The sequence below is a fragment of the Anguilla anguilla genome, chromosome 14 (assembly GCF_013347855.1).
Source record: "Anguilla anguilla isolate fAngAng1 chromosome 14, fAngAng1.pri, whole genome shotgun sequence".
Lineage (NCBI taxonomy): Eukaryota > Metazoa > Chordata > Actinopteri > Anguilliformes > Anguillidae > Anguilla > Anguilla anguilla.
Genome location: NC_049214.1, coordinates 15,169,446 through 15,193,433, shown reverse-complemented (window position 1 = coordinate 15,193,433; position 23,988 = coordinate 15,169,446). Strand labels below are relative to the sequence as shown.

General features: G+C 41.4%; 2 protein-coding genes across 8 annotated transcripts in view; both read left to right on the top strand.

The window, feature by feature from the left end:
• Positions 1–754: 754 nt before the first annotated feature.
• LOC118212332 (survival motor neuron protein 1-like) lies at positions 755–4,482 on the top strand. 2 transcript variants are annotated; one of them, XM_035390095.1, is made up of 9 exons: positions 755–914; positions 1,304–1,375; positions 1,599–1,718; positions 1,814–2,011; positions 2,730–2,888; positions 3,556–3,630; positions 3,868–3,978; positions 4,165–4,244; positions 4,352–4,482. In XM_035390095.1, exons 1-8 carry the CDS (start codon positions 867–869, stop codon positions 4,216–4,218), a joined length of 837 nt encoding a protein of 278 aa, XP_035245986.1. In that variant the 5' UTR covers positions 755–866; the 3' UTR covers positions 4,219–4,244; positions 4,352–4,482. The 2 variants fall into 2 exon arrangements, with proteins under 2 accessions (XP_035245986.1, XP_035245985.1); XM_035390094.1 differs by having other exon boundaries at positions 4,165–4,254; positions 4,352–4,481.
• A 1,025-nt stretch (positions 4,483–5,507) lies between these two features.
• The window catches only part of LOC118213281 (rhotekin-like), a 47,047-nt gene continuing 28,566 nt past the window's right edge, over positions 5,508–23,988 (top strand). For 3 of the 6 annotated variants that reach the window (XM_035392136.1, XM_035392137.1, XM_035392141.1), the window contains exon 1: positions 5,508–5,929. In XM_035392136.1, coding sequence (XP_035248027.1) covers positions 5,816–5,929 — 114 coding nt within the window. In that variant the 5' untranslated portion in view covers positions 5,508–5,815. Of the gene's footprint in view, positions 5,930–13,377; positions 13,702–13,751; positions 15,120–23,281; positions 23,487–23,988 lie in introns of those variants that run through there. The other 3 variants (XM_035392140.1, XM_035392138.1, XM_035392139.1) reach the window with 3 other exon arrangements.

The following is a 23,988-nucleotide window of genomic DNA, read 5'->3' as shown; positions in this document are numbered from 1 at the left end:
TGAACTAATGACATGCTTGACTAAAGATTAATGACATTTGACATTTATTATTAATGACATGAATACATTACAATTTACCCGGTGTTTCTGACAAGTTACCAATTTTGTGTTATTCTACCTTCAAGAAAATGAGACTGGAGTGGTGGTACACTGGAGAACACCTCTTAAAGGTATTCAGTTATTTGAGGGATGCTTTCTAAAACATTTGAGAGGTATTCTCATGAGTTGTCGCTTGTTATTTTGAAGTTAAAAATAGATGTTCTGAGCATATGGCAGATAACATTAATAATAGTTATAGTAGGCCTAATATCAAATTAACAATATAATCAAAACAATAGGATTCCTGTAATCCTTTCTGGGTTGAATACTGTACTGTACGTATACATTGTTTCTGTGCAGGCAACTATCAGATCAAGCCTTTTAACGTAGTCAATCACCGCCTCACTCGTTCATGCGCTACAGTGTAAGCAGGTGCGTGCACTGTGGCGTGAAACCATGCGGACCAGTAAAATAAAAGAAATCATATCTTCTGTGGGGCTCATAAAATAAATCGATCCATGGAGAGTAATTAGTTCGATGTTGAGAATTTTTTTAATTTAAAAGGACTGTCAAAATAATATAATTTGGCCAGGGTAAATTCGTAGTTTTGAATGGAATTCACAGTGTGGAAATTCGTTGTTGGCTGCGGAGGCTTGCTCAACTACAATGCCCGAAGTAACCAGTGGAGTTTGCGAGCTTACTAAACTAAGCACGTGTCTGTCGCAGATTTTAAACGTCATCTTTAGAGAAAGAACGTTTATCTATTTTGTTTGTTCATGCTGCTGCTGTTTTGCTAGTATACTTTTTAGTTAGACGTTTGTTCTTTCATGGCCAATGGATATAAAGAAGCGCTTTTCTCCCGTGGAACTGGGCACGTACGTAGCAGATTGGATGACCACTTAAAACAATGAAATAGCAAGTCAAACTACAAAACGTAATACACCTATCTAGTTAGCATGCTAACGGTATCATGCGACCTGTCTTTGAACAACATATTTATCTGACTAAGTTAGCTAGGTTGCTTGTTGGAATAGACTCGGTGTTAGCTATGTTTGTAACGGAGAAAAACGGGAAACAAGCTAGTTAGCTATGCAGCCTCTCCATATTACGGCAGAAGATACAAGAGGTGAATAGCGGACGTCAATTAACTAGATTGTTTGATTACTACTTGCTTAGCCAATAAACATTTTAGGGAGCCTGATGCATATCATGTAACATATTATATAAACGGATGTGTGTTTACTGGAATTCCTTTATTTTTCAGAGCGACGATTCCGATGTCTGGGATGACACTGCTTTGATAAAAGCGTACGACAAGGCAGTAGTTTCCTTTAAGGTAATCGCCACGCAAGCCGAAACAACCATTTGTCTGTGAATGTGTTCCTGCAACGTGTTTATGTTAATTGATGCGTGCAATTAAACTGATGTTTGTTTTTTCAAATTGGTTACCTTAATATAAAACGGATTCAAGATGATGTTGCTCCAGTAAAGAATGGGGATGTAGTATGTGTGTATTCTTTTTATATTGGGTCTGCATTAACTGTATCCTTCCCTTTCAGAATGCCTTGAAGGGTGATGATAATGTAGAGTCTCCTCAAGAAAACAGACATGTAAAGAAACAGAAAAGCAACAAAAAGAAGAGAAGCAAAAAGAAGAGTAATACCTCCCCAGAAAAAGAGGTACAATTTTGCATTGTTTTTCATTACTTGCTGTCAGTGTACTCTGAGGTTTCTGAAGTAAGCGCTTGAAAGGTGTAATGTGCTGTCTGTTGCAGTGGAGGGTTGGGGACTCCTGTTGTGCTGTTTGGTCTGAAGATGGGCAAGTATACCCAGCCAGCATTGCCTCAATTGACCAGGAGAGAGGGACCTGTGTTGTGGTGTACACCGAATACGGGAATGAAGAGGAGCAGGAGCTGGCTGACCTTCTCTCCGATTACTCTGAAGCAGAGAGTAAAGTGCCAGGCAAAGCACAGGTAGGTGTGACCTGCTTGGTATTAAAAAGGGAGACGTGTGAGGGCCAGAACCTGTTATGGCTACATATTATTTTAATGGTTTTTAAATTTGGGATTTCCAAACATGATTTTAAAGACCCATTGGCAAACTGGAACTGTCTCAGAAAAATAAAGAATTAAATACCTATTTTGTTGAAATATGTAGAGTTGTAATACAACTGTTAACATGGAATTTTTACTTCAGATGTAACTTGTGATGTTCAGTTGAAAGTTATATTCCACAGCTAATACATTAATTATTTACAGTAACACAACTGAGTTAAAGCAGGTTGGAGTGGCAGGTGCTAGTAAGTGTGTGTTCTGAAGAGCAGGAGGAGTAGGTTATAGGTATGTGTTAGAGCCATCCTCAGCATATTCTTTTAATCCGGTGTTGCAAAGGATTACAAATATTTGTACTTGTTTAGTGGAGTTTACTTCAGAATATGATTAGGTTTCATAAAGGCTTTGGGACAAACACAGGGGTGGCCAGCCCTGGTGCTGGAAGGCCACTGGGCATGCTTATTTTTGTGTATACTCAGAATTTCAACAGTTGATTATGCAGTCACCTCGCCTCACCTAGTTTTGAAGAGCGAAACCAGTATACCTTCTGGCTACTGGTTTTGGTTATCCACCTAAGGACGAAAGATTTATCTCACGACAGTGTCAAATCATATTATAGGGGCTTTTGTCTGGGTTGCAGGTAAAAGAGGCCACTTTTTCAACTGATGAGAGTGACAGGTCCTCTACCCCTCTTCCACCAAGACATCAGCACAGATCTAAGTCCAGACCCTCTCCAGTGCCACCTGTGGGGGGCTTGTGGTTCCCCCCTCCCCCTCCTCCTGGGTCAGATTTCAGAATGGTGAGCGCGTCCTGCCACAAAGAACATCACATTTTATGTACATATATCACAAATAAAGCAGATGCAATGTTCTTTTCTGGACAGCAGTAAGTATTACATTACATTACATTACAGGCATTTGGCAGACGCTCTTATCCAGAGCGACGTACAACAAAGTGTATAACCATAACCAGGAACAAGTATGACGAAAACCCTAGAGAGAAGTACCGGTCCAAGTGCAGGGAACAACCGCGTAGTTCAACTTGGACCCTGAAGGTTAAACTGATTAACACTAACACAACGAGAATGGCAACAACGCAGTCTATGGAAAAAATACAAGCAGTAGATAAGAGTTAATGCACCTAAGTCACCTACAAAACAGCTGCCTAGTTACAACCCTAAGCTTACAGTCATTTACATGGGGGTAGGGAGGGATGGGGAGAGGTGCAGCCTGAAGAGGTGAGTCTTCAGTCGTCGCTTGAAATGGGTCAGTGTCTCAGCTGTTCTGACCTCCACGGGAAGGTCATTACACCATCGTGGGGCCAGAACAGACAGGAGACGTGTTCTGGAAGTGCAGGTGCGAAGAGGGGGAGGTGCCAGGCATCCTGAGGTAGCAGAACGGAGGGATCTGGCTGGCATGTAGGGTTTGAATATCTAGTGAACTTGTTGAATTATTTTCCATGTGCAGCCTGAACCAAGACCCGGAGGTACTGGACCAGCATTCCCTGGTTGGCCTCCCATGGTCCCACCAGGAGGACCTCCGGTGAGAAACTCAAGTGGTAGACTGAAATGCTGCGAATGGTTACAGCATTGCCTATAGACTTTTGAGCTTCTAGCGTATTATAAATGGCTCTACTGCAACTCAACTATGATCATATCGTGGGAGGGTAAATTACTGAAAATGCAGTCGCCTTGGCATTTTGGGAAAATGTGAATTTAATCATGAGCATTTGTATTGATACTTTCCAGTTGTGTTAGCCTGCATGTCTGTGATTTACAGATGATCCCACCCCCACCTCCTTTCAGCCCAGACTCTCTGGAGGATGATGAAGCTCTGGGTAGCATGCTGATTGCCTGGTATATGAGTGGCTACCATACTGGCTATTATCATGTGCGTACCTCTAAACAGAATATATTATTTCTGTAATTTGTCTCTAGTTAAAATGCTATAGGCATTATACCTTGAGCATTTCACAGATTTGTGACTATTTTTCAGCATTAGCATGAGTTTGTGTTTATAAGTTGTAAAATAATATGTCCAAGCAAATTTCAAATCTTTATCCCCTCGGAATAACAGGGTCTGAAACAGGCTCGTAAGGAGGCTGCATCAGGAAAGAATTCCCACCGCTAAGAGTCCCTGGAGACTCGCCTTAGCAAGTAGGTTGAAGTGAGTGCTGATTAAGGTTGTTAGCAAAAAGACTTGTTATTGAACCTCAATTGTTTTAGTATTCTCAGCTCATCATGATGCCCTCTCTCTTTTCCAGGTGTCTCTCCTGGGGAGAGCCATGATTGGTGGATTGAATGTGTGAATAAACAACATTTAAAAAAAAAAAAAGCTTTTTTACATATATAAATTGTTTTCCATTTGTTGTAAATAAAAGTCAAATGAAAATTGTGTGTGCTGTTGGGACTGTCATGTTTGATATCTAAAAGATAATTATGTTGTCAGACATTCATCTACCCTTGTGGACAAACTAACATGTATATCATTGTATATACAAAAGTGTCTATCAATAGATGGACCTCTTTTACTTTCTTAAGTCCAAATGCAGAGAACATAACCAATACAGGAACTATATTCAGTTAAATAGGAAAATGAAATGAATATTCCTACTGGGCAATGTTTTACAGGTTTCAGGAACCTATGTGAGCTACTCCCAGGTGCCAAAATGTATCACAAGTGAATGCAGTTTGTCTTTGGCTTTGACTGTTGATTTTTCTGAAGCTTTTATTGAGTCCTACATATTAGACATATCACTACTATAGTGTGCAACAGAAGGACTTTATCTTTCTGAACTCTGTGTTCACATCCTACAGTCAGCAGGCTGGATGGGGAAGAATAAACTCTTTGTTACTGTGGAATTTCTTGCCTAGAGAAGGTTGCCTGTGCCAACTGGACCATATGATCTGGGTAGGCGAGACACGATCTTGCAGTGTTGCCACATTGTCAGTCCCAGTCGAGGAATGTTCCCAAACAGCCAAGTGGTGCAAAGGGTGCTTTTATAGAGTCTTGGGGTCCAGATTGCACCCCTGCAGTCACCCAGTTTCCCTTTTGAGAAATATGCAAGCAGAAAGGTAGTGTTATACCTTTGACATGTGGGCTTGAAGCCTACTGGACACAACAGCAAAACACACATTGACAGTGTGCTGTACTGTCTCAGTGAATGCAGTGAAAATCTGTAAAATATGCAGTCAGATAGGATACAAGAAAGAAAGAATACTGGCAGTGCTGTAAAATAAGGGTCAGTGAGGCTATAGCTATTTGTTACATTCATTAAGTTGATAATATTTAAAAAACGTCTATTCTAAACCAGATTTGTTAATATTTTCACAACGGCATTTTGGTTTCCAGTAGACTGCACATTTCACCGATAGGGGTCTCGCTCAAGGTTATGGGAAAGTTGCGCTAATCGTGCTGGGTGTCGCTGTAGCTGTTATGGGACTCGCGCACACTTGGGAATACGATCAGTAGAGAAGGGAGGGAATGGGAATACGATCCATGATGCCGCAGTGATTTTTTCCCTAACATTTGTAATATCGCGGCTGTTAATTTGTTAACGAATCACTGACAAATGTCAGAAATATCTGGTTAGGTAGTCAAATCGATCGTTCGCTATTCAAGGGAAAAGCTAAATGCCTTATCCAAAGTGCTAGACTAGGCTATATACCGCGAGGAATAGCTCATAATTGAAAGGGGCATTTTGATTTAGGCAAGGTACCAACATCAAATGATGTTTTGCCGAAATCGGACTACGAGAGCCACGGTCGCACGCGGATCTGCTGTAGAAATGGAGATACGGCGAGGGAAGTTCAGAATGAGTGTTTTCTTGGATACGCTACAGGTAGGGCTAATTATTTTCCATTAGCTTCCTATCTATCTATGTTTCATCAAACCCTTTGAAGCTTGGTGAATCTGTTCACATGCTCTCTCGCGCTGATTATAACCAAGGAAAGACCAGGGCATGCTTTGCTTTTGACGGACTTTAGGCTAGATGGACTGCAGCTGTAGCCCGAGTTGTTTGTTAATTAAACAGCATAGCTACAAATGCTGTGCATCGACGCTGTTACATTTACATTTGTTATCGAGAGTGCTGTACTACGAAGCGAGATAACGGGGTTAGCGAGCTAATTTAAGCATTAACCCTGGGGTTTCCGTATCACGAAACTGATTTAGCCTACTTTAAATCGGGGTATATCGCCATGGTAATTTATGCAGCATGGCTGGTCCTTGGCAGGTTATGTTCAGGCTGTCCGACTGAAACATAGGAAAGCACCGCCCATTGACCAATAACTCTTGGGGGAGAAAATGTTTAGGCTACATTTCTTTTGGGTCCCGTAGAGCTCTGAGTATTTTCGTTGGGCGGAGATTATTTGGAGCCGAAATCAATCCGATGGGGGGATCTCTGAGGATCAACGATACGAAATATCTACAGTACACACGTTTTTGAAAACGCTGTCCTTAAACAAGAAGTTTAATTGGTACTCCTAAAACTTTTATCTGTGGCCTTTCTTTTGCTGTCGTTTCTCTGAACTAGGCTATTTTTGTCGGAAAAAAGTATCTTCTTGACCACGAGTGGTCTACTTAATCAGTAGTGTGAAATGAAATATACACCAAAAAAAAAAGGAAATAAAAAAAAAAAAAAACGTTTTTCTTTACATGAATATTTTCATTTTGTTGAAAAGAAAGTGTTCAAGTTATAAAATGCCACTGGTTTTAATCGGAGTTCTAGAGAATCTGATCACCACGATTATGCCAACTGCATTCTTAAACCAACAATTGATGTAGTAGTGCTTGCTTGCTTACGGTATGGAAGCCTTATTCATTTAACTGCTACAGATAATTGTTATTCATGCACCGCAACCATTGTAGCCTACATGATACAGCCTCAAATGCGGCAAAAATGATAGAAGACATCACAGTTTGGTCACGGTCAACACTTTACTTAAAATCTAATATCCCTTGGCTAATTTTTAAAGAGGTATTTGAAGAGAGCAGTAGACCGCAAAGTAACCTAGTGTAAGGTGGCCTACACACCCATTTGTCCACACAACTTCAGTGAGTGCATTGTACTTCCTGCCTGGACTTCTCCAGTGTCTCGTGTACAAGTAGGCTATGTATTGTAAGTACAACAGCATGGACGCACTTGGAAGGTTTATAGCATGTTGGCTTTAGTTTCTGAGCAATACACATACTGTAGCCCAACTCCAATCAGTTTCACAACTGAATTTTCTCTCAAAACAGGAGAACAAGCTAATGGAAGTTATTGCTTTTGGTTGTGTAAAAGCTTGCAGCATTCTTTGATTGACGTTCTGCATTTATGATGAGTCAATACGGCCAGGCTTAGATAAGAGAAAATACTCTGGTTAGGTAATATATTTGACCACTCCTTTATGACTTCCTCTCCACTGAATACTTTTTGCCTTTATTGACTTATGCTTGAATGACCCACTCCCTCATCCATAACTCTGCTCAGGTGCTGTTGGTCAGTATCTCTACTCATAATGCACCAGTTCCTAGGGTGGGCATATGCCCCACTGTAAGGTAGTTGGTTTGCCTATAACAGCCGTGTTTCTGTAAAGAAAGTTTAACTCAGGGGTAGTCCAGGAAGTCATAGCAACTGCCCTTTAGCCAGAAAGACCACCGGAGAACTAGGCTATACAAATCATTCAGTAGGTAAGCATAATTCTTAATATTATTATTATTATTATTATTATTATTATTATTATTAATACATTTATTTTATATAGCGCTTTTCATGAACTCAAAGACGCTTTACAATAAGTGATACATACATACATATATACATACATAGAAACATACAATTCAGAGAAGGGAAAAAAAATATTCTTAAAATTCTTAAATTTGTAAATGTTTATTTATTCATTTATTTATTTATTTTGGAAACATTAAAGAAACCACAGCTGTATTTGCCAGACATAGGCCTAGTTCAATTCTCAACTTATTCCTCTAATTTAGCTGTTTGTGTGTGCCCTCTTGCATGTGTGTACACACCATTTAAGCTTCTAGAGTATTGCTTAATAAACAGTCTGTACAAAGGAGCTTTGGCTGGTGGAGCCTTATCAGAGCTGAACACAAACCACAAAAGTTTTCTATGAAATAAATTAATAACACCAAGACAACATCCTGCCATTGTGTGCAAGTTAGGTGGTATCATAATCCATCTATCCATTATCTATACCCGCTAATCCTGGTCAGGGTTCGGGGGGCGGGGGTGGGGGCGGGGGGGAGGGGTTATTATTGTGTATGTTGCCTGCAGATATACTAACTTTACATCACAGTCACTCCCTGCCGTACCCTCTGCTGATTAGCTGAACACATGTCCACTGAGCCTCCAGTACCCCTAACCCTGTAGAGATGCTGGGCTTATTGAGATAATGAGATTGAGAATACATATGGCATGAATAGAGGTCCATATTCTGCCCAATTAGTTTCATTTCCCCCATTAACTACACAATCATGGCCTCTCCATTAGAAGGTGGCTGTAAATAATCTACTGGGCAAACAGCCTGGGAAATGTCAGTCCAAACAAACTCAAGATGGCCTCACTGGGATTGGGCCGCTCCTCTAGCCCTGATAAGTCAGATAAGCTCCAGTGTTTAAAAGTATGATTACACTGTGAGGTCTGGCATTATAATAAAAAGATTTTTCAGTTATACTTGTATCCTACGCTTTTCACAAAGAGCAAGAGTGGTATGTGAATAACGCTAATTGAGATGTCATGCTGATTGATGTGCAACACAAGGCTGCTGCATTACAATGACCAGCAATGACTCATATCATTAAAATGCTGCCCTAAGAGGATGTGTGGGTTACTTCAGCCATAGTCCCCCTTATACGGTATTAATAAGGAGAATTAATAAGCTTGCTGTTATAAAACAGAAAGCTATTCTCCATATTACTTTGTACTTTCTACCCTGCCACCTCATAGGGAAAATGTATTTCATTTCTGAAATCATGATGGCTACCAGTTTTATCATGAACTATACTGCCTATTGTCTCCCCTGGGTGGTTTTGCACAGATCCACGGCAGCTTATCTATGCACTAGTTTAGAAGCTTATAGTGTGGGCTCATTGGAGATGCCATTGCATTCTGAATGTCATGTCAGCTTCAATGCTCCATACCCCACGCAGACTGAAGAGCAGGGTTTGATCAGCTATTCTGAACCCTGTGCAGTTGGCTTGGGGGTGAGTGCAGTCCAGCATGACACCTACTGTCCGTCAGGAAGTCAGAGGGCTCTTCGGATAAAGAAATGTCACAGAAGGAAAGGAATGGACACAGTTTAAGAGACAGGTAGCCTTCGACATCAGGCACAGTAACCTCCTCGCTGTCTGATCCTTAATCCGCACCATCTGCAAGCACCTTGCTGTCTGGATGATGGTTGATTCCTGAGCCTGGCTCTGACCCTTGACCTCCTGCTGAAGGGGTGTTCCAGTGGAAGGGCAGGTACCAGACAGCAGTCTGAAACACACAACTCTCGCTTCACTCAAGAGCATTTAATCTCTCACTAAGCAAACGTGTATCCTGTGGGATTCCTCTGTGCTTTGATGTGTTTTACAGTTTCTAGGTATGGTTTTCTTCAGAATTGGTTTGCTAATCCGGTATGAGCAGTTGAGGCACATCCTTGGCAGTGGTTGTGATCACAGGTCAAAGTACTACCACTGGCCTCTCAACAAGCCTCATTAGCTGATGAAAGAGGAGCTGAAGAGTGGCTGTTACTGCAAATGAGAGAAGTCTGGTATTCAATCATTCTGGTACTCCAGCTGCTCAGTTAATAATGACCTGCAGTCGCCCCCTGTGGTACTTGTGTTGAAGAGAGAATTTCCTTCACATGAAACAAAGTCTGAGGAATGCTCCACCCATAGCTGCTCTTACATAATATCAACTCATTATGTCATTGTAATATCTGATAAGTGCCTTAAAGCAAAGGCTCACATCCTGCTCCTAACTTCAAGGGCACTGTTGACGGGTTTATGGCCTGACGCTTTTATCGGCTTAATTACTGCGGTAAGAAATTGTCCAATCACTAGAGAAGCTGAGCTGTCGTTCTTCTGTAATTATGAAGGCATGTAACGTTAGAAGATCATGCCATGTGATGAGGAAGAAGAAAGCTTTACGGCATAAGTAAGAGCTCTGACTGTTTCGGTGCAGCGCACATTTTGACAAAATGGTTAATGGCCTTTCTCTGCAGCAAACTACCTGGGAATTGAACCTGCAACTTTTAAGTTACAACCCCAGGTCCTTTCCTGTTATGCTACACTGCCTAGTCATAATATAAACTTCTCAAAAGGAAAAACTTTAAATTGGTAAATACAGATCACTCAAAATACTCAGGTAGGTATCAGTTGTTAACTTATTTTTCCTGAGAGTGTTTTAAATACGCTAAATTCAGTCTGCACATGGATGCAACTGCCTCTTGGTATTTTTTCTTCAGTTCTTTGCTTGACATAATGGTTATTTATGAATTCGGAGTACATATTGTACAATGCACAATTTTAAAGTCTGAAATTGCTGAAACAAAATGCTATATGAAGACTCTACAGCAGAGGGTGCTCTAGACTCTGACTAGAATTGGTATTTCTCAAGGTTGCTAATTTCTAGTTAATTTAGAGAAATGTGGGAAGAACTAAGGCACTAGGAATGATGTCTTTTCCTTGATAATTTTTTTCAGTGTTTTAAAAAGCTGTAAATTACAGAGTGTACCCCTTTGCAAGAACTTAAGAGAACAGCCTTCAGGTTTTGCTTCATGTAGCTAAAATATGTCCAATGTTCTTACTGAGACCTATTACATTTAATGCACAAAGACTGGATTCTAACCTGTCTGACTGAAATAAAATTTCATAAACAGCAAAGTCACATGTATTTGGGAGGACATGTGCTGTATATATTTATCAGTCAGAACTTAGAACTGGGATTCAGAAAAAGGAACAGAATGACTGTTAGTGGCAGAGAAGGCAGTACATGTGGACTTTCTTCCCTGTATCACCTGCAGAGTCTGGGGAAAGGTAAAGAATAGATAAAGGAGGAGTTCATGAGACCCATGACTCACAGACTGTGGGCAGGGAGAAAGCTCAGGCCAATCAAACTGGCTGTACTGTCCTTTGTCCTTGTGTTGCTCTAGTCTAGTTGATCAACTCAGTTGCTCCTTTAATCTATCTGCTGATGGAGAGTGTTTCACCATAGCTCCTGTCCCATGTATTTGAGCTTGCCTGCCCCGTTCTGTCCATTTTCTGCCTTATCTGCCTCTGTCTGCCTGTTACAGCGTTGCATCTGCCCCTCCTTCACACTCAGCCACATCTGTGACTCATATCGCTCATGCATTGTTATCTCGCCCACTTTCAAATCACTCAAGTGAGATTTCTAAATTGAAACAGAGCTTGTAACCATGCCAGTCCTCTGTGAGTCTCAATGTGACATGGGGACACACAAACACACACAGATATCTGATAGCCTACCTGGCGCTAGTTCTTGTATTAAAGGTATGGTCCATGCCACTGGACGATAGTTCTGGTTTTGCTGGGCTCTAGTGGGTCTCAACTCTCTGCTCCCTTGAGTGTTAAAGTTTACAGATTGTGTTCTATTAAGTCATAGTTGTTGTCTGGGGCCTCATTCACTGCTGTTATTTGTTTGTAGACTTCAATGTGCTGACTGAGCTGTAGGGCCTGTCCCAAGGAGCTGCCTGCAGTCTTCAGTTGTTTACCGAGTTGTGTCATGTTCAGTTTTCTAAAGTCCCTCTGCTGGTCTGTAGCTCATTGTTGAGAATGTGGATACTTCAGATGTCTTACATAATGACCTTGTAATGTATAAGACATAATAAGATAAGAATAAGACATAGATTAGCATTACAAAAGTTACTGCCTTCTGGCTCTGTCTTCCTGTCTTTTCAGTGACCCAGAAATCATCCAACAATAGGATTTAGGATTACAACTCAATTCAGTTTCATTTTCTGTTTGCTTCATTGGCACGGAAACCATGCATTCTTATTTCCTCAGCATGCACACACACAACATAAGAAGCTGAAGTCAAGAGGACACTGGCAACAGTTAATAATTAACTATTATAATTAACAATTCCAATACCACAGCCTGATAACCCAAGGGGGGAAATGTTATTCATATTCTAATTGAATGAGGAAAAAAATATATTCCAGATTTGATTTTGCTGAATGTGTCAGCGAGGTGTTGCTTACTGTCATCTGAGATGTAGGACACAATAACCTGTGACTGTTTTGAGTACCCCACAGTACTGATCCCCACAACTCTGACCCTCCCCTAGAAGGATGGGCAGTTTATCTCATGATTACAGTTTTGCACCCTGCCCTCTCTTTTAATCTGGTTTTTAACCTGTTTTATTTTTCTGCTTGTATTCTTGTGCCATAGTGTAGATACAGAAAGCCCCAGTGTCACTCTTATAGTATGGGTTAGCCATTGTACTGGCCAGTTTGTGTGAAGTAGTCTGCTTTGATTCCAGAAGAGTCCCGCCCCATAGGAAACTACTGTACAACCATTCATCAGGAACCAAGATAAGAATAACAGTGTTGCTGTGGACAACGTTGTAATCTTAGGTTGAGATGAAATGATATGCTTCCTGGAATTGTAACTGCGGTTTTTCTTTAATATTTGGTTTTGGAGCCTTGAGAAACACTTAATGCTGTTTTCAAGGTCCTCTGGGGTTATTTAATTTTGTGCAGGTTAAGTACAATGCATGGGGTCTTGCCCTTCATTTTCCAGCTATTTCAGAAATCTTTACTCTGCTTCATCCTTTGTGCCCTTGGTGTGAATTATTGTAAAACAAGTAGGAGGCACATTTCCTGATTAATGGACACACAAATTAGTTATGCGCATGAAAATTATTATTTAAAAGTGTGTTGTCGACCAATTGCCAAATCGTTTTTCTTTAAAATGTTCTTTCTCAGTTACCAAACACAACTAGATCACAGTGTTAAATATCTTAGACAATATGCTGGGGTAGGGAAATGTGATGTTTAGAGTTTATCATTATAAACAGGATTTATTATGAAATTACCTGAACGACATTTGTGTTCTTTTGTTCATGCCACACATGACAACCCTATACTTTCATATGTGATTCTGGAGGCTGAGTTTTGTGAAAGCGCTGTGGGGTATGGGAAGGATGTGTGTTTTGGGATCCAGATTGAGTTTAATGGCCGTGCATCTAGCTGGTGCGAGCGAAATGACGAAGGTTTCCTGTGTGTGGCTCTAGAGGGAAAAGAACTCCAGCTGTTTGTTCCTTTAGTGTGGGAAAGACGATTTCAGGCATTCACATACACATTTATGAACAGCATATCCATACTCGTTCAGACCGCAGAAGGAAGAACTACCCGAAACTGAATAATAAACCTGACATCATGAACGAAAGAGAGCTTTTGTTTATAAACAATAGTTTTCAGGGGGTGAGGAAAATAGAGGGACAGCGCGGCGCGCTTTGGCAAGTTTGGAGGTGGCTTTTTGCTGGAACAATGTAACGCTGTATCTTTGAAAATAGAGAATGGTGATAAATTATGTATGCGTGTCCTGGACACTTCGAAGAAGGAATCTTTCCATAAATAACGTTTGTGTTGAAACGTTAGCAGCGTGAGTAGTCATTTGCTTTTGGGTTAAAAAAAAAAAGTCACTGTGTGCATGCGGAGAACGGAGATGATTGGACAAACTGAATTATTTGTGACGGTTTTGCAGACTGTTTCTGAATAGAATTAGTGTATTACAGATTTATGCTAAATTGTATGCTAATATTACCCTATATATTTTCTTTAGCGGAACCCACGCGACCCCCCTTAACCCAAATTTCCGTCCAAAATGAATTATTCATAATGTTTGACATTCAGAGCACGGGCATCAAGTTAAATCCGTTTCAAAGGAAGATAAAATACACTGAGAGCGCCTCAAATGCATATGTTGAATTAATTTCGTCTGGGTGTTTTTGTAGATTTGCATACGTTTATTTTGGTCGGTGTTACGTCTCCTAATCATAGAACAGCCTCCTTGATGTTACCGCTATGAATTAACTTATTTAGTTGATTACAAACTAATCAATGGGTTATCAGGCCGTAGTAATGCACTCTCGGACATCAGTAGCATTCTAGGAATATTGTTTTTTGAGCCTACATTTCTGTTACTTTTTTATGATATCCAAGGATTGTTTTTGTTTTATTACGTTGTATTGGTTCAGTCTGACTAACTCGTGCTCAACTGCAGTACTTGAGATTTATGGGTTAATTGAGCGCCCGTTCCCGCGGCTCCAGTACAGCACAGTGGGGCTGTTGTGCGCTGCAGCGGAGGCGATACCCCATTGTGTTGAGGTCTAGTCAGAGCAACAGGCGTTACTCACATCAACGCGAAACAGCACAAAGAAAATACCCACTTTAAAAGGGATCTTTTATTTTACCAAAGGCTGAGGGAGAGATTCAAGTGGGTGTTCGACAAGCCTGGCTGAAAAAGAACGGGGAATCGTGATTATAAGGAAAAGTCAGGCTACACCAGTCACCCTCGCCTCTTTATCAGGGACGGCTCAGGAGGAGCGTTTCAGCAGCGCAGGTCAAAGTTTTGTACATCAATGAAGTTCTGCAGACGCATGGCAGGACACTCACAAGGAAAACATAGGCTATATCAGAATTTCAGGAGAAACCAGTGACCTTAATTTTTTTTTTTTTTAATTATATGCTAATGTTTCCAATGAAAAATTGAAACAAGGACGTGATTATTGCAATATTTCGCTGAAGTGTTTTGGAAATATGTGACTTCTCCACGCTCTGATGGATCTGGTTGACTCTTGGAATTTGGAATGTATTTGGTGTATAATACCAAAGTATCCTCCCCCATGCTGTTATATGACAATAGTTGTGAATAAGGGAGATTAATTGACAAATAGAACTTCAAGTGATCAATACATATCTGCTGAAGGGATGTACAGATTTATAGAAATGGAAGAGAAAATGCGAATCCTGGAGGATCTCAACATGATCTACATCCGACAGATCGCCATGAGTTTACAGGTAATCGGCTCTTCTCACATGTGCTGAGAGCTATACCATGAATGCTTAATTTGGACATTATGAAGTTAGTTCTCTGCCTAGATTGTGTTGGTTGAGTGACAGTGGAAACAACTTAAAACTTAAAAACAGACTTCATAGTAAAATAAAATCAAAATAAATACATTTATTTCATTTTAGTGAAGCAACTTTGTGAAAATATTGCAGAGGTGAAGGTGCATTCCTGACATTCTGTTCTTCAAGAGCTAAACTGATTCTGATGAACACATAATTTACTGATGACTTTTCTCAGTTTCGGTCCTGAAATTAATTCTTTCTAGTAACTTCAACTTTATTACTGAGCACTTTTAATCAGCATTCAATAATGGAAGACATTCTTGATTTGCGTAGGTTTTCTACTTGGAAATCAAAAGAAAAGTCTAATAATCTAACACATGGCCATTAAAGTAGCCTATTGGATAAGTTCAAAGTACTGAAGGACGTGTGTCTGCTGTGCAGCTGTTGTGTGTTGTGCATCAATACTGTGCAGTTAAATCTTAATGGGAATGGCATCCCCATACTCTGCACTGTTTCACACTCCTGAAGCCAGCAGGGCTCTGTGGTTCTGTTTTCATTACATTGAGAGTACTTCAAATCAGCTGTGAGGGCTTTTGCCATCACATATCCTGTGATGTCACCAGATGGGCTGTCTGACAGATGTCTGTGCCTTACATCAGTCTTGTGTGGAAGTAGTAGGGTTCATTGTGCTTAGTTGTTGACCTTGGTGGTTCAAGAACATACAATTGGTGATTCCAAAAAAAATGGGAGATAAAGGGGAGAAATATTCCTGGGGTTGAGTTTACTCACTCATTTATGCTGGGAAGCATCGTTCCACCTTTCCTTATTGAGGAGCTGCCTTTGTTTAAGGAGTAAGTTTGCTACTCACTGTCAGTATTGCTCTATGGTACGGTCAGACTTTAGGCCTATGTCTTAATAATGTGCACCCAATTCTAATCAAGGAAAATTCAGAGATTCAAGGAATGTGAGATGGACCATTTCCCCTGATAACTGCACAAGCCCTATGGACTGAAAGCTTTTTTTTTCTTCAAGTGGTTGATTATGTCTCTTAGGGTTAATACAGTCTGCTTATTCATCCTTGTGCTGTACCCGCTGTACAGTGTCTCATTGTATCTCTTCAAATGGTACCATCCCACAGTGTTCCAGAGAAGAATTTGTGGTGGGTGGGGAGTTGGCTGATCTTTCCCGGAACGAGCAGTTTAGAATCCAGCATATGAGTGCAAACATGCCAGGGCTCTTCAGCTCTAATGGCAGTTGTCCATGGTCACTTTCAGTGCTGCCTGACCTCTGACCCTTTGTAGAAGAGTATATCCTGTGCAGTACATTATGAGCTGTGACATACCATCTCTGAGTGGGGTTGTTCCATGCCAAAATACTACAGAGTAGGGCTGCCCAATCCTGTTCCTGGAGATCTACCATCCTGTAGGTTTTCATTTCAACCCTAATTTGGCACAGGATGGTAGATGTCCAGGAACAGGATTTGACTTCCCTGCCATAGAGTACTGAAGAGTGATGACCATCAGCCTGCTGAAAGTGCTGCAGGTGTTTTATAGGGAAGGGCAAAGCAGGCTTATTGTGTTTGAGAGTATATTAAAGAAGACAACGTGAACTTTGTTCCTATTCCTTAGATACATTTATATATCCTCTGGATAAATTAATCTAATTAATTAGGCTATGTTGTATTGCAAATCTGTTTATAATGGTGCGGTCTTGTTATAAGCTTCATGGGGCTTCTCTTACCTCGGCTGCACATTCCATTTGTATTTTTTAGCTATTTAAATGCTTGTTTTTATGCTAATAAATCTAGTTTGCTTGTAGAATTTTTCACATGGGTCAGTTACAAATGAAGGAACAGATTAATGAGGGATTCCTAGTGAGCCTGCATGATGACATCATCCTCTCCATGGCTTGAACACACAACAACTGCATGAGAAGATGATTTGCATCTTAGTGGAGTGGGAGCTCCTGTACATTTCCCTTTAGGGCTGTCGCACTCTTGTGGTGGAGGACAGTCCAGGTAGAGCACAGTTATGCCACAATGGGTCACTCACTGATGACTGCCATTAGCTAGGTGCTAATCATCAGCCATCTTATTTTCTCGTAGACGGACTTCTGAAGTGGTGTTCCCGTCCTCTCGAGTGGCTATTTTTAATGTCAATATGCAGCATTAGGTCACGTTTGCTTGCCAGTCACATGCAAATTTGTGTGAAGCTTATGGTTGTTCCATTTACTTTTAGTTTGAGCTTATAGCTGAAGCTAAACAATACTACAAATTATTGTCCTCACTTACTGAGAATGAGGTTACTGTAATATAACAGCAGTGCCTTTGTTTTGCCACAAGGTGTATAAAGGCCGGAGTAGAGCAATTCTACTATGCTAGCCACAGAAGTATGTCCGTTCGTTTACTTCCTGAGACTGAGCCTGAGCAGATGGTGAGAGGGCACAGCTGGGTGTTGGCTGATGAGATGGAGGCCTGTGATGTCTCTGGTTAGAGGGGATATAGCTCCCAGCAGGACTGCTGGCTACAGGCTGCTGTTTTAGCTGCTGATGAATGATTATACAGATCAGACTGTTGCCACACAGGGGCCCTTTGATGGAATTAATTACTCCCCATCCCAGGAAATCGTTGGCAGCCGCACCATATCTGTGAACTGCTTTCAGACTCGGGCACAATTCCATGGCCCCCATGCAGTCTTTGTCCCCTTGATCTGTCAAGCACTGGTCACAAGACACAAAGTGTTGATGGTGATTTCAGAGGGCGATCTTCTTTTCGGTGTCCCTCTGGATTTGTGATGTGAGCATAACCTAGGCTATATGGTAAGTGTTTCCACCTGTCAGATTTGCCATTGTGGCTCAAGGTGGGGGGGACTGCTGAGAATCCACATTAGGTACATAGAGAGGCACCTGCTAGAGGATCCAGGAGCGCTAGTGCTGGTGCAGCTTGTGGATGCCACCCATGTATGACCCGCACCGGTGACCTTGGGTCCCAGTGTGACTGATGAGTCATGGGGGGGATGCTCAGCTGTTGGACCGCATGCTGGAATTATGCAGGGCACTCTGCTGAGTTGCAGCTGAGCTGGGCCTTTGTGCTATAAATACTCTGTGCTGGGTGGGGGGGCACATGGGGGGCTATGGTCCGGTGCATGGCATGCTTGTGTTCTGGGGGGTCCGTCCACTAAAAGGTTACCAGCACTGCTGTCCTTTAACTTAGCTGAGGCTTGTTGGGGATGCCTTTTAAAGTCATGAACTGACTTCATTTATTATTCCTCTCTCTAAGTGCTGATGTAGAAGATACTCTCTCAGGACTTGGAAGAGCACTGAAAATGCAATGCACAGCAACTTATTTGTCCACAGAGAAATCAGATTTCCTTCTGCCTTGTTGATTCTGCTGTTTTCTGATCTTTGACTTCTCGCATCAGTCTTTGGTTACAGTACCGTGTGCAGACATGAGTCTCTGGAGCAGCGTGGTGGAATGTGAGAAGCAAAAACCATCAAAGCCAAATCCTTGCAGTGAGCAATATTATCACATAGCCTATGTTGCCTAAATGTTTGTGTTTGTGCTGGTTTGTTCCCTACTATTTGTAGAATTTAATTTGTCTGGGTTTAGTCTCAGTAAGTGTATGATGTGTATTTGGTTTGTTTTGCTTCTGTGTTTGGTTCCAGCAGACCTGGGCCTCGGGTGGCTAGATGTGAGCATGGTGCAGGAGAGAAAGGGTACTTTGTGTTGTTTGTTGACTGGTACTGTGCCCCACCACAATCGCAGACACATGCACACAGACACAGAAGCACACACACACACAGGCATACACAAATATACCCTGTTGTGGTAAGCAGTGGGACTGAATGGTCACAGTGTCCACACCCAGCCAGCAAAATGCCAAAGCTCTGGCCAGCTTCCTTTCAAAAACAGCATCCAGCCTCCTGGCAGAGACGTAGCAGCACCTTGAGGCCACTCAGTCTCGCTCTGCTGCTGAAACACACGCCCTGGGCTCCTCACACAAATGTGCCATTCAGAGGAAAACAAGAATTTCACCAGCAGAAAAGGCAGCTCTATTCCATACAGCTCTCAAATGTGTTAAAAGTGTACTTCTGAAGAGAAAGGTGCCCAGTTACCCTTTCAAGGAACCACATCTGATATGTTTAACAACTGTGCTACAAGCGCACTAGCTTGTGTTCATGGAAATATGAGTGACGATATTACCAACGTTGTAAACCTGCTCAGCTTGTAACCCTGCCACCAGGGGACACTTCAGCCATTTCTTTTCAATTTATTGAAGCTTTGCATGGGAGTGAAGTATTAGCTTACAGGCTTTATACTGTTGCAGTAGTTCTTTATAGCTTACATTAAAGCTGGATTCCAGTGTGCCTGGTCGCTGTGTAACTTGGCTGTGGTGTGATGGAAAGGTCGCAGGATCTCGGTCAGGGTGCTGTCTTGGCTTTGTTTATATGAGGTGCACATATGGCCATAATTGCCCTTCTGTGTCGTCAGGAAGCCTGCAGCAGGGTGGGAAAGCTTGGCCTGTAATTTTGAAATGCCTGCTTTCGCTGGGCAGCGCCCGTCAGCTGCTCCCACTCCAAAAAAAAAAAAAGGGGGGGGGGGGGGCACACACACAAAAAGAAAAAAAAAACAAATAGAAAAAATTCCTTTTTGGCCACAAATGCTCTCATCAAATATAAACCACACTGTGCTGTCAGTGCCGCTGCACTTGCTCTGAGAGACACCTGGATACGGCATTGACTTGGGCGATGGGCAGCGCTGATTTGAAAGGGTGTTCCAGCAACGGGGTGGCGTCCCCTCCCGTGTCGGCCTGCCAGGGTGTATAATTGAATTGTGTTACTGTAGGAGGAGGCAGCAGTGAAATGCCAGTTCACAGAACAGCAAGAGGCTCAGTTTTACATGAATAACAATCTGCTTAACCCTGGGGGACTGGGACAAGGTTATTGAGTTACTATCACTCTCAATAGCCGAGATCACAACATTGCTGCAAACTGATGGAAAAGGCATATTTTAACCCTATACAGCTGTTTTTATAGCCTTTGTTAATTGCCAGAGGTGAAATGAGCATGTCAGTAAAAATAACAGTGGTGCTTTTATTGTATAGGTTTTAGCTCTTCCAGGATCATACTGTCATTTAACGTGGTTCTTTTTGGTGGAGTGTGTAATTTTAGTCCCTGTTCATTCCATAGCTTGATAGCTTGGTATAGGCTACTTTCCTCTTGTGACAAAGCAGAAGTTATGGCAGTGTATTAAACCATAGAAAACATCAGTAACTTCTGTTTAGATTTAAAATTAGATTTAACATTTGTATGCATTTCATGAAAATTAAGGCAAACCAACTGTCTCTTAAATTGTGTATGTACAACCATGCTTTTTTGCTACCTTCCAAACAAGGCAGTCAGACATTGAGTGTGAGAAATACACATGAAATTACTGCTGCATGATGTGGTCACAGTAGCCTTGTTTGTGATTCATCTGTGAGGCCTTCAGTGTTTAGAACCAGCATCATCATACATTCCCAAGCATTCATGAGAATAACTTAATTTCCTTTCTCTGCCTTAAGGCAATTTTTTGCTTACCACAGGAGTAACAGTGTACGAGTCCCCAATCATTGATGAAATGACACTGGCAAGCTTTTAAGGGGTTTGTTTGGGAATAAAACAGGTAGCTGCTTTAAACTCAGGAATTATTATTATTGTTATTATTATTATTATTATTAGTAGTAGTAGTAGTAGTAGTAGCAGCAGCAGCAGCAGTAGCAGTGTCACATCTCTTACAAGAGTTTCTCAGGTTGCAGCCAAGATCTTTGCTTTTTCCAGTTTAGTCTGAGAGTAGTCTTTTGGCAGTGAGATGAATGTTCATCCTAATCGAGGCACAGAGGAAGAGAAAGACACCCCATCTGGCCTTCCTGTGAGTTCTTTAGTTTTACCACTGCTTTGATAAAGGTTGAGCCAGATTACTGCTGTACTGACTGTGGGAGGTTGCTCAACAGGGACACAAGTAGCTGCTTGCATTCACTGACTCCTCAGTTTGAGTCATGACCAGTAGCCATGCTAATGGTCTGCTTATGTCCACCCTCAGTACCATGTTGCCTTTTCCAGCAGTGAAGAGTTTAGCCTACTCCTTTATGGACAACCAGGTAGTCCAGATGTCCCCCGTGCCACTCACCTCTATGGATTATTTGCAATCAGTGGGCCTCCATCTTTTAACAGCATCGTGCCATGTTTTTTGCGGAAGTACTGCCTTGACCTTCCATTTTCCTGATTTGCTGTTGGCCAGAATTCTTCCTCCATTGGAGGGAACTTTCCTCATTATTCTGGGGAGTCAAGGTGGGTAGACAACTCACACTTTATTAGCAGCACACTGTCTGTGCCAGTTCTTAGGGGAGTTCAGAGGATATAACCACAGTTTTCAACTGCAGCTAAACAATCCTAAGAGTCTATATATTGTGGCAAAAGCCATTCAAATCATTAAGTGATATTGGGGCAAACTGAATATTTGTTCAAAAATCTATATATCTAAATCTAGTTATTGTTAAACTGTTATGATATACTGACCAAATCTTAAACAAATATATCCCAACCATTTATTTTTGGTGCTTTGCGATGCTGAGCAAACCCTCAGTAAATAGTATTTTATTTATATTGGTAGTGATGGATGATGAAGACCTTAGTATCTGGCATTTTAAGCTGCTCAGCAGGGCAAATTCATGATACCAGCTGTTTCCCGATAATTAAACATGTCTTAGTCTTTCTGTCTCTTTTTCTGCCTGTGCACAGATAGAAAATATCATGGCTTGGAGACATCCAGAATGACCCTTTTTCAGAGGGCTGCAGCCTACATAGACAAACATGCACATGCATGTGTGTGCTGGGTGCTGTTGGGTATTACCAGGATCTATCTCCGACACGTCAAACCTATTTGTAATTTAGAGCTTCTGAGGACACTGACCACATTGCTCTTGGACAGTCCTTTCTTATTCGTTTTTCTTGCACTTTTAACTCATACATGCATTTTCCATTAGGTCGACAAATGCATTAAAATGCACTTGTGACAAATATTGTATTTTGGAATGCACAGATTGTATACAGCTTGTATAACTGTTGTATACAGTTATTTTGTATACAACACATTATCTGTGCATTTCAAAATACAGTATTTGTTTGGATACACCTCTAGGCAATAGTGCACATATTTTGCCCAGGAAGGAAGGATTCAGACAGGGGTATGGCCTGCCTCACTGATCAAAAGAGACTCCTCTGGTCAAATCAGCATCAGCAGTCTGCCGGTACCAGCCAGAGCCGCTCTCTGTTTAAATGACTGCTCAGTTCAGCTGGTGGACTAAAGAGTGAAAAAAGTAGAAGCTGCCTGCACCTTTCAGAGGAACAGCCTGCAAAAATGTCTTCTCAGTTCATGGAGGATGTTATAGTGATGGGACAAGTGTTCAACAAAACAACATTCTACATTGGAAGAAAAAAAAAAAGGGAAATATTGTACCTACTGATTATGTGGATGAATCAACAGCTGGGCTTTATGGCTCAGCTCTTGTGCATATGCTATTTCAGAATTGTCATTTCATCAGGGATGGAATTTCCTAACAATCTGAAAGAATCACAATTTAGTTAGTTTAGTGGCATGCCACTATGTTCGACACCGACACTTATAATTAATCGATGAAGACCGAGAGTAATATAGCCTAAATAAAAATAAAGTCAGAAATGTAGCTATGCAAGTTTTTTTTTTTTTTTTGCCTAAAACTACCGAATATTTTCACCTGACTTTCTTCTTACAGTCGAGCATTTTACGTATACAAGTCCCTACGTTATGTTCTGTATTTTCCATTAAAATATGTTCATTGTTTTCTGGTGCCACGTTGTCAGACTGTAAAAGCACGATCCAAAAGAGTGACTACATTTGAGAACCGCCGACAAATCGTGCGGTTACCTAATTTCCTAAAAGTGGAGCCCTTATAACGGTTTCTGGCACAATGTCAATGTTTCTATTAAATATATCACCCACTCTCCAACGAAACGTTACACACTAGAAAACCCCACTGCTGCGACTGTCTCCTGTGTGATTCTCGATGCATTATTATTCGAACACACTCCAGCATAACTGACACATCTAGCGGAAACACTGACGCCCACGTGCGAGAAACCGGCTTGTTGCACTTGAAGCATTTGTAAGCATCAGCAAGTCAGGAGTGATGGGGAGTGGACATTAGGCTTGCTGGACTCAGTATTATACTCCTGTGTGCTGGTCATTTTCCATAGGCTTTCAGAGTCGCCGCAAACATGAACTTCAAGGATTACCAAGTAAGTGTGAGACTTTGTATACTTTTCTGACTCGATCGTCTTCGCAACAGCATCGTTCAGTCTGAGACAATTCTATCGGATATCGCGGGTGTATTATAGGCAGTGGTTCATGGTGCCCAGGAGAAGTTAAAATGTGTGTGCCAGCTGTAGCCAACGTAGCACGGTTGTACAAGCCCGTACTCATTCGATGGAGAGTGGCTTTTGCAAGTATGAGGGGATTTGTGTTTAAAAAATGATATTCCTCTAGTCAATAGACTAATGCTGATGTATCCACATGAAACCTAAATGGAAAATTCCTAACTCTCTGAGTGTTAACTGTAGCCGGGCTTGCTTGAGTATATGACGGGTAAACCAGTGGAACAATTGTCCAAGGAACTGGAAGAAAATGAAAATACTTGTCAGTACTTATCTAACAAAGCTATTTGTTTCAAAAATGTATTAACTGTATTGCATAAACAATTAGCTGCAGACTAGTGGACACCTTTAGGCAGGCTTCTGTGTT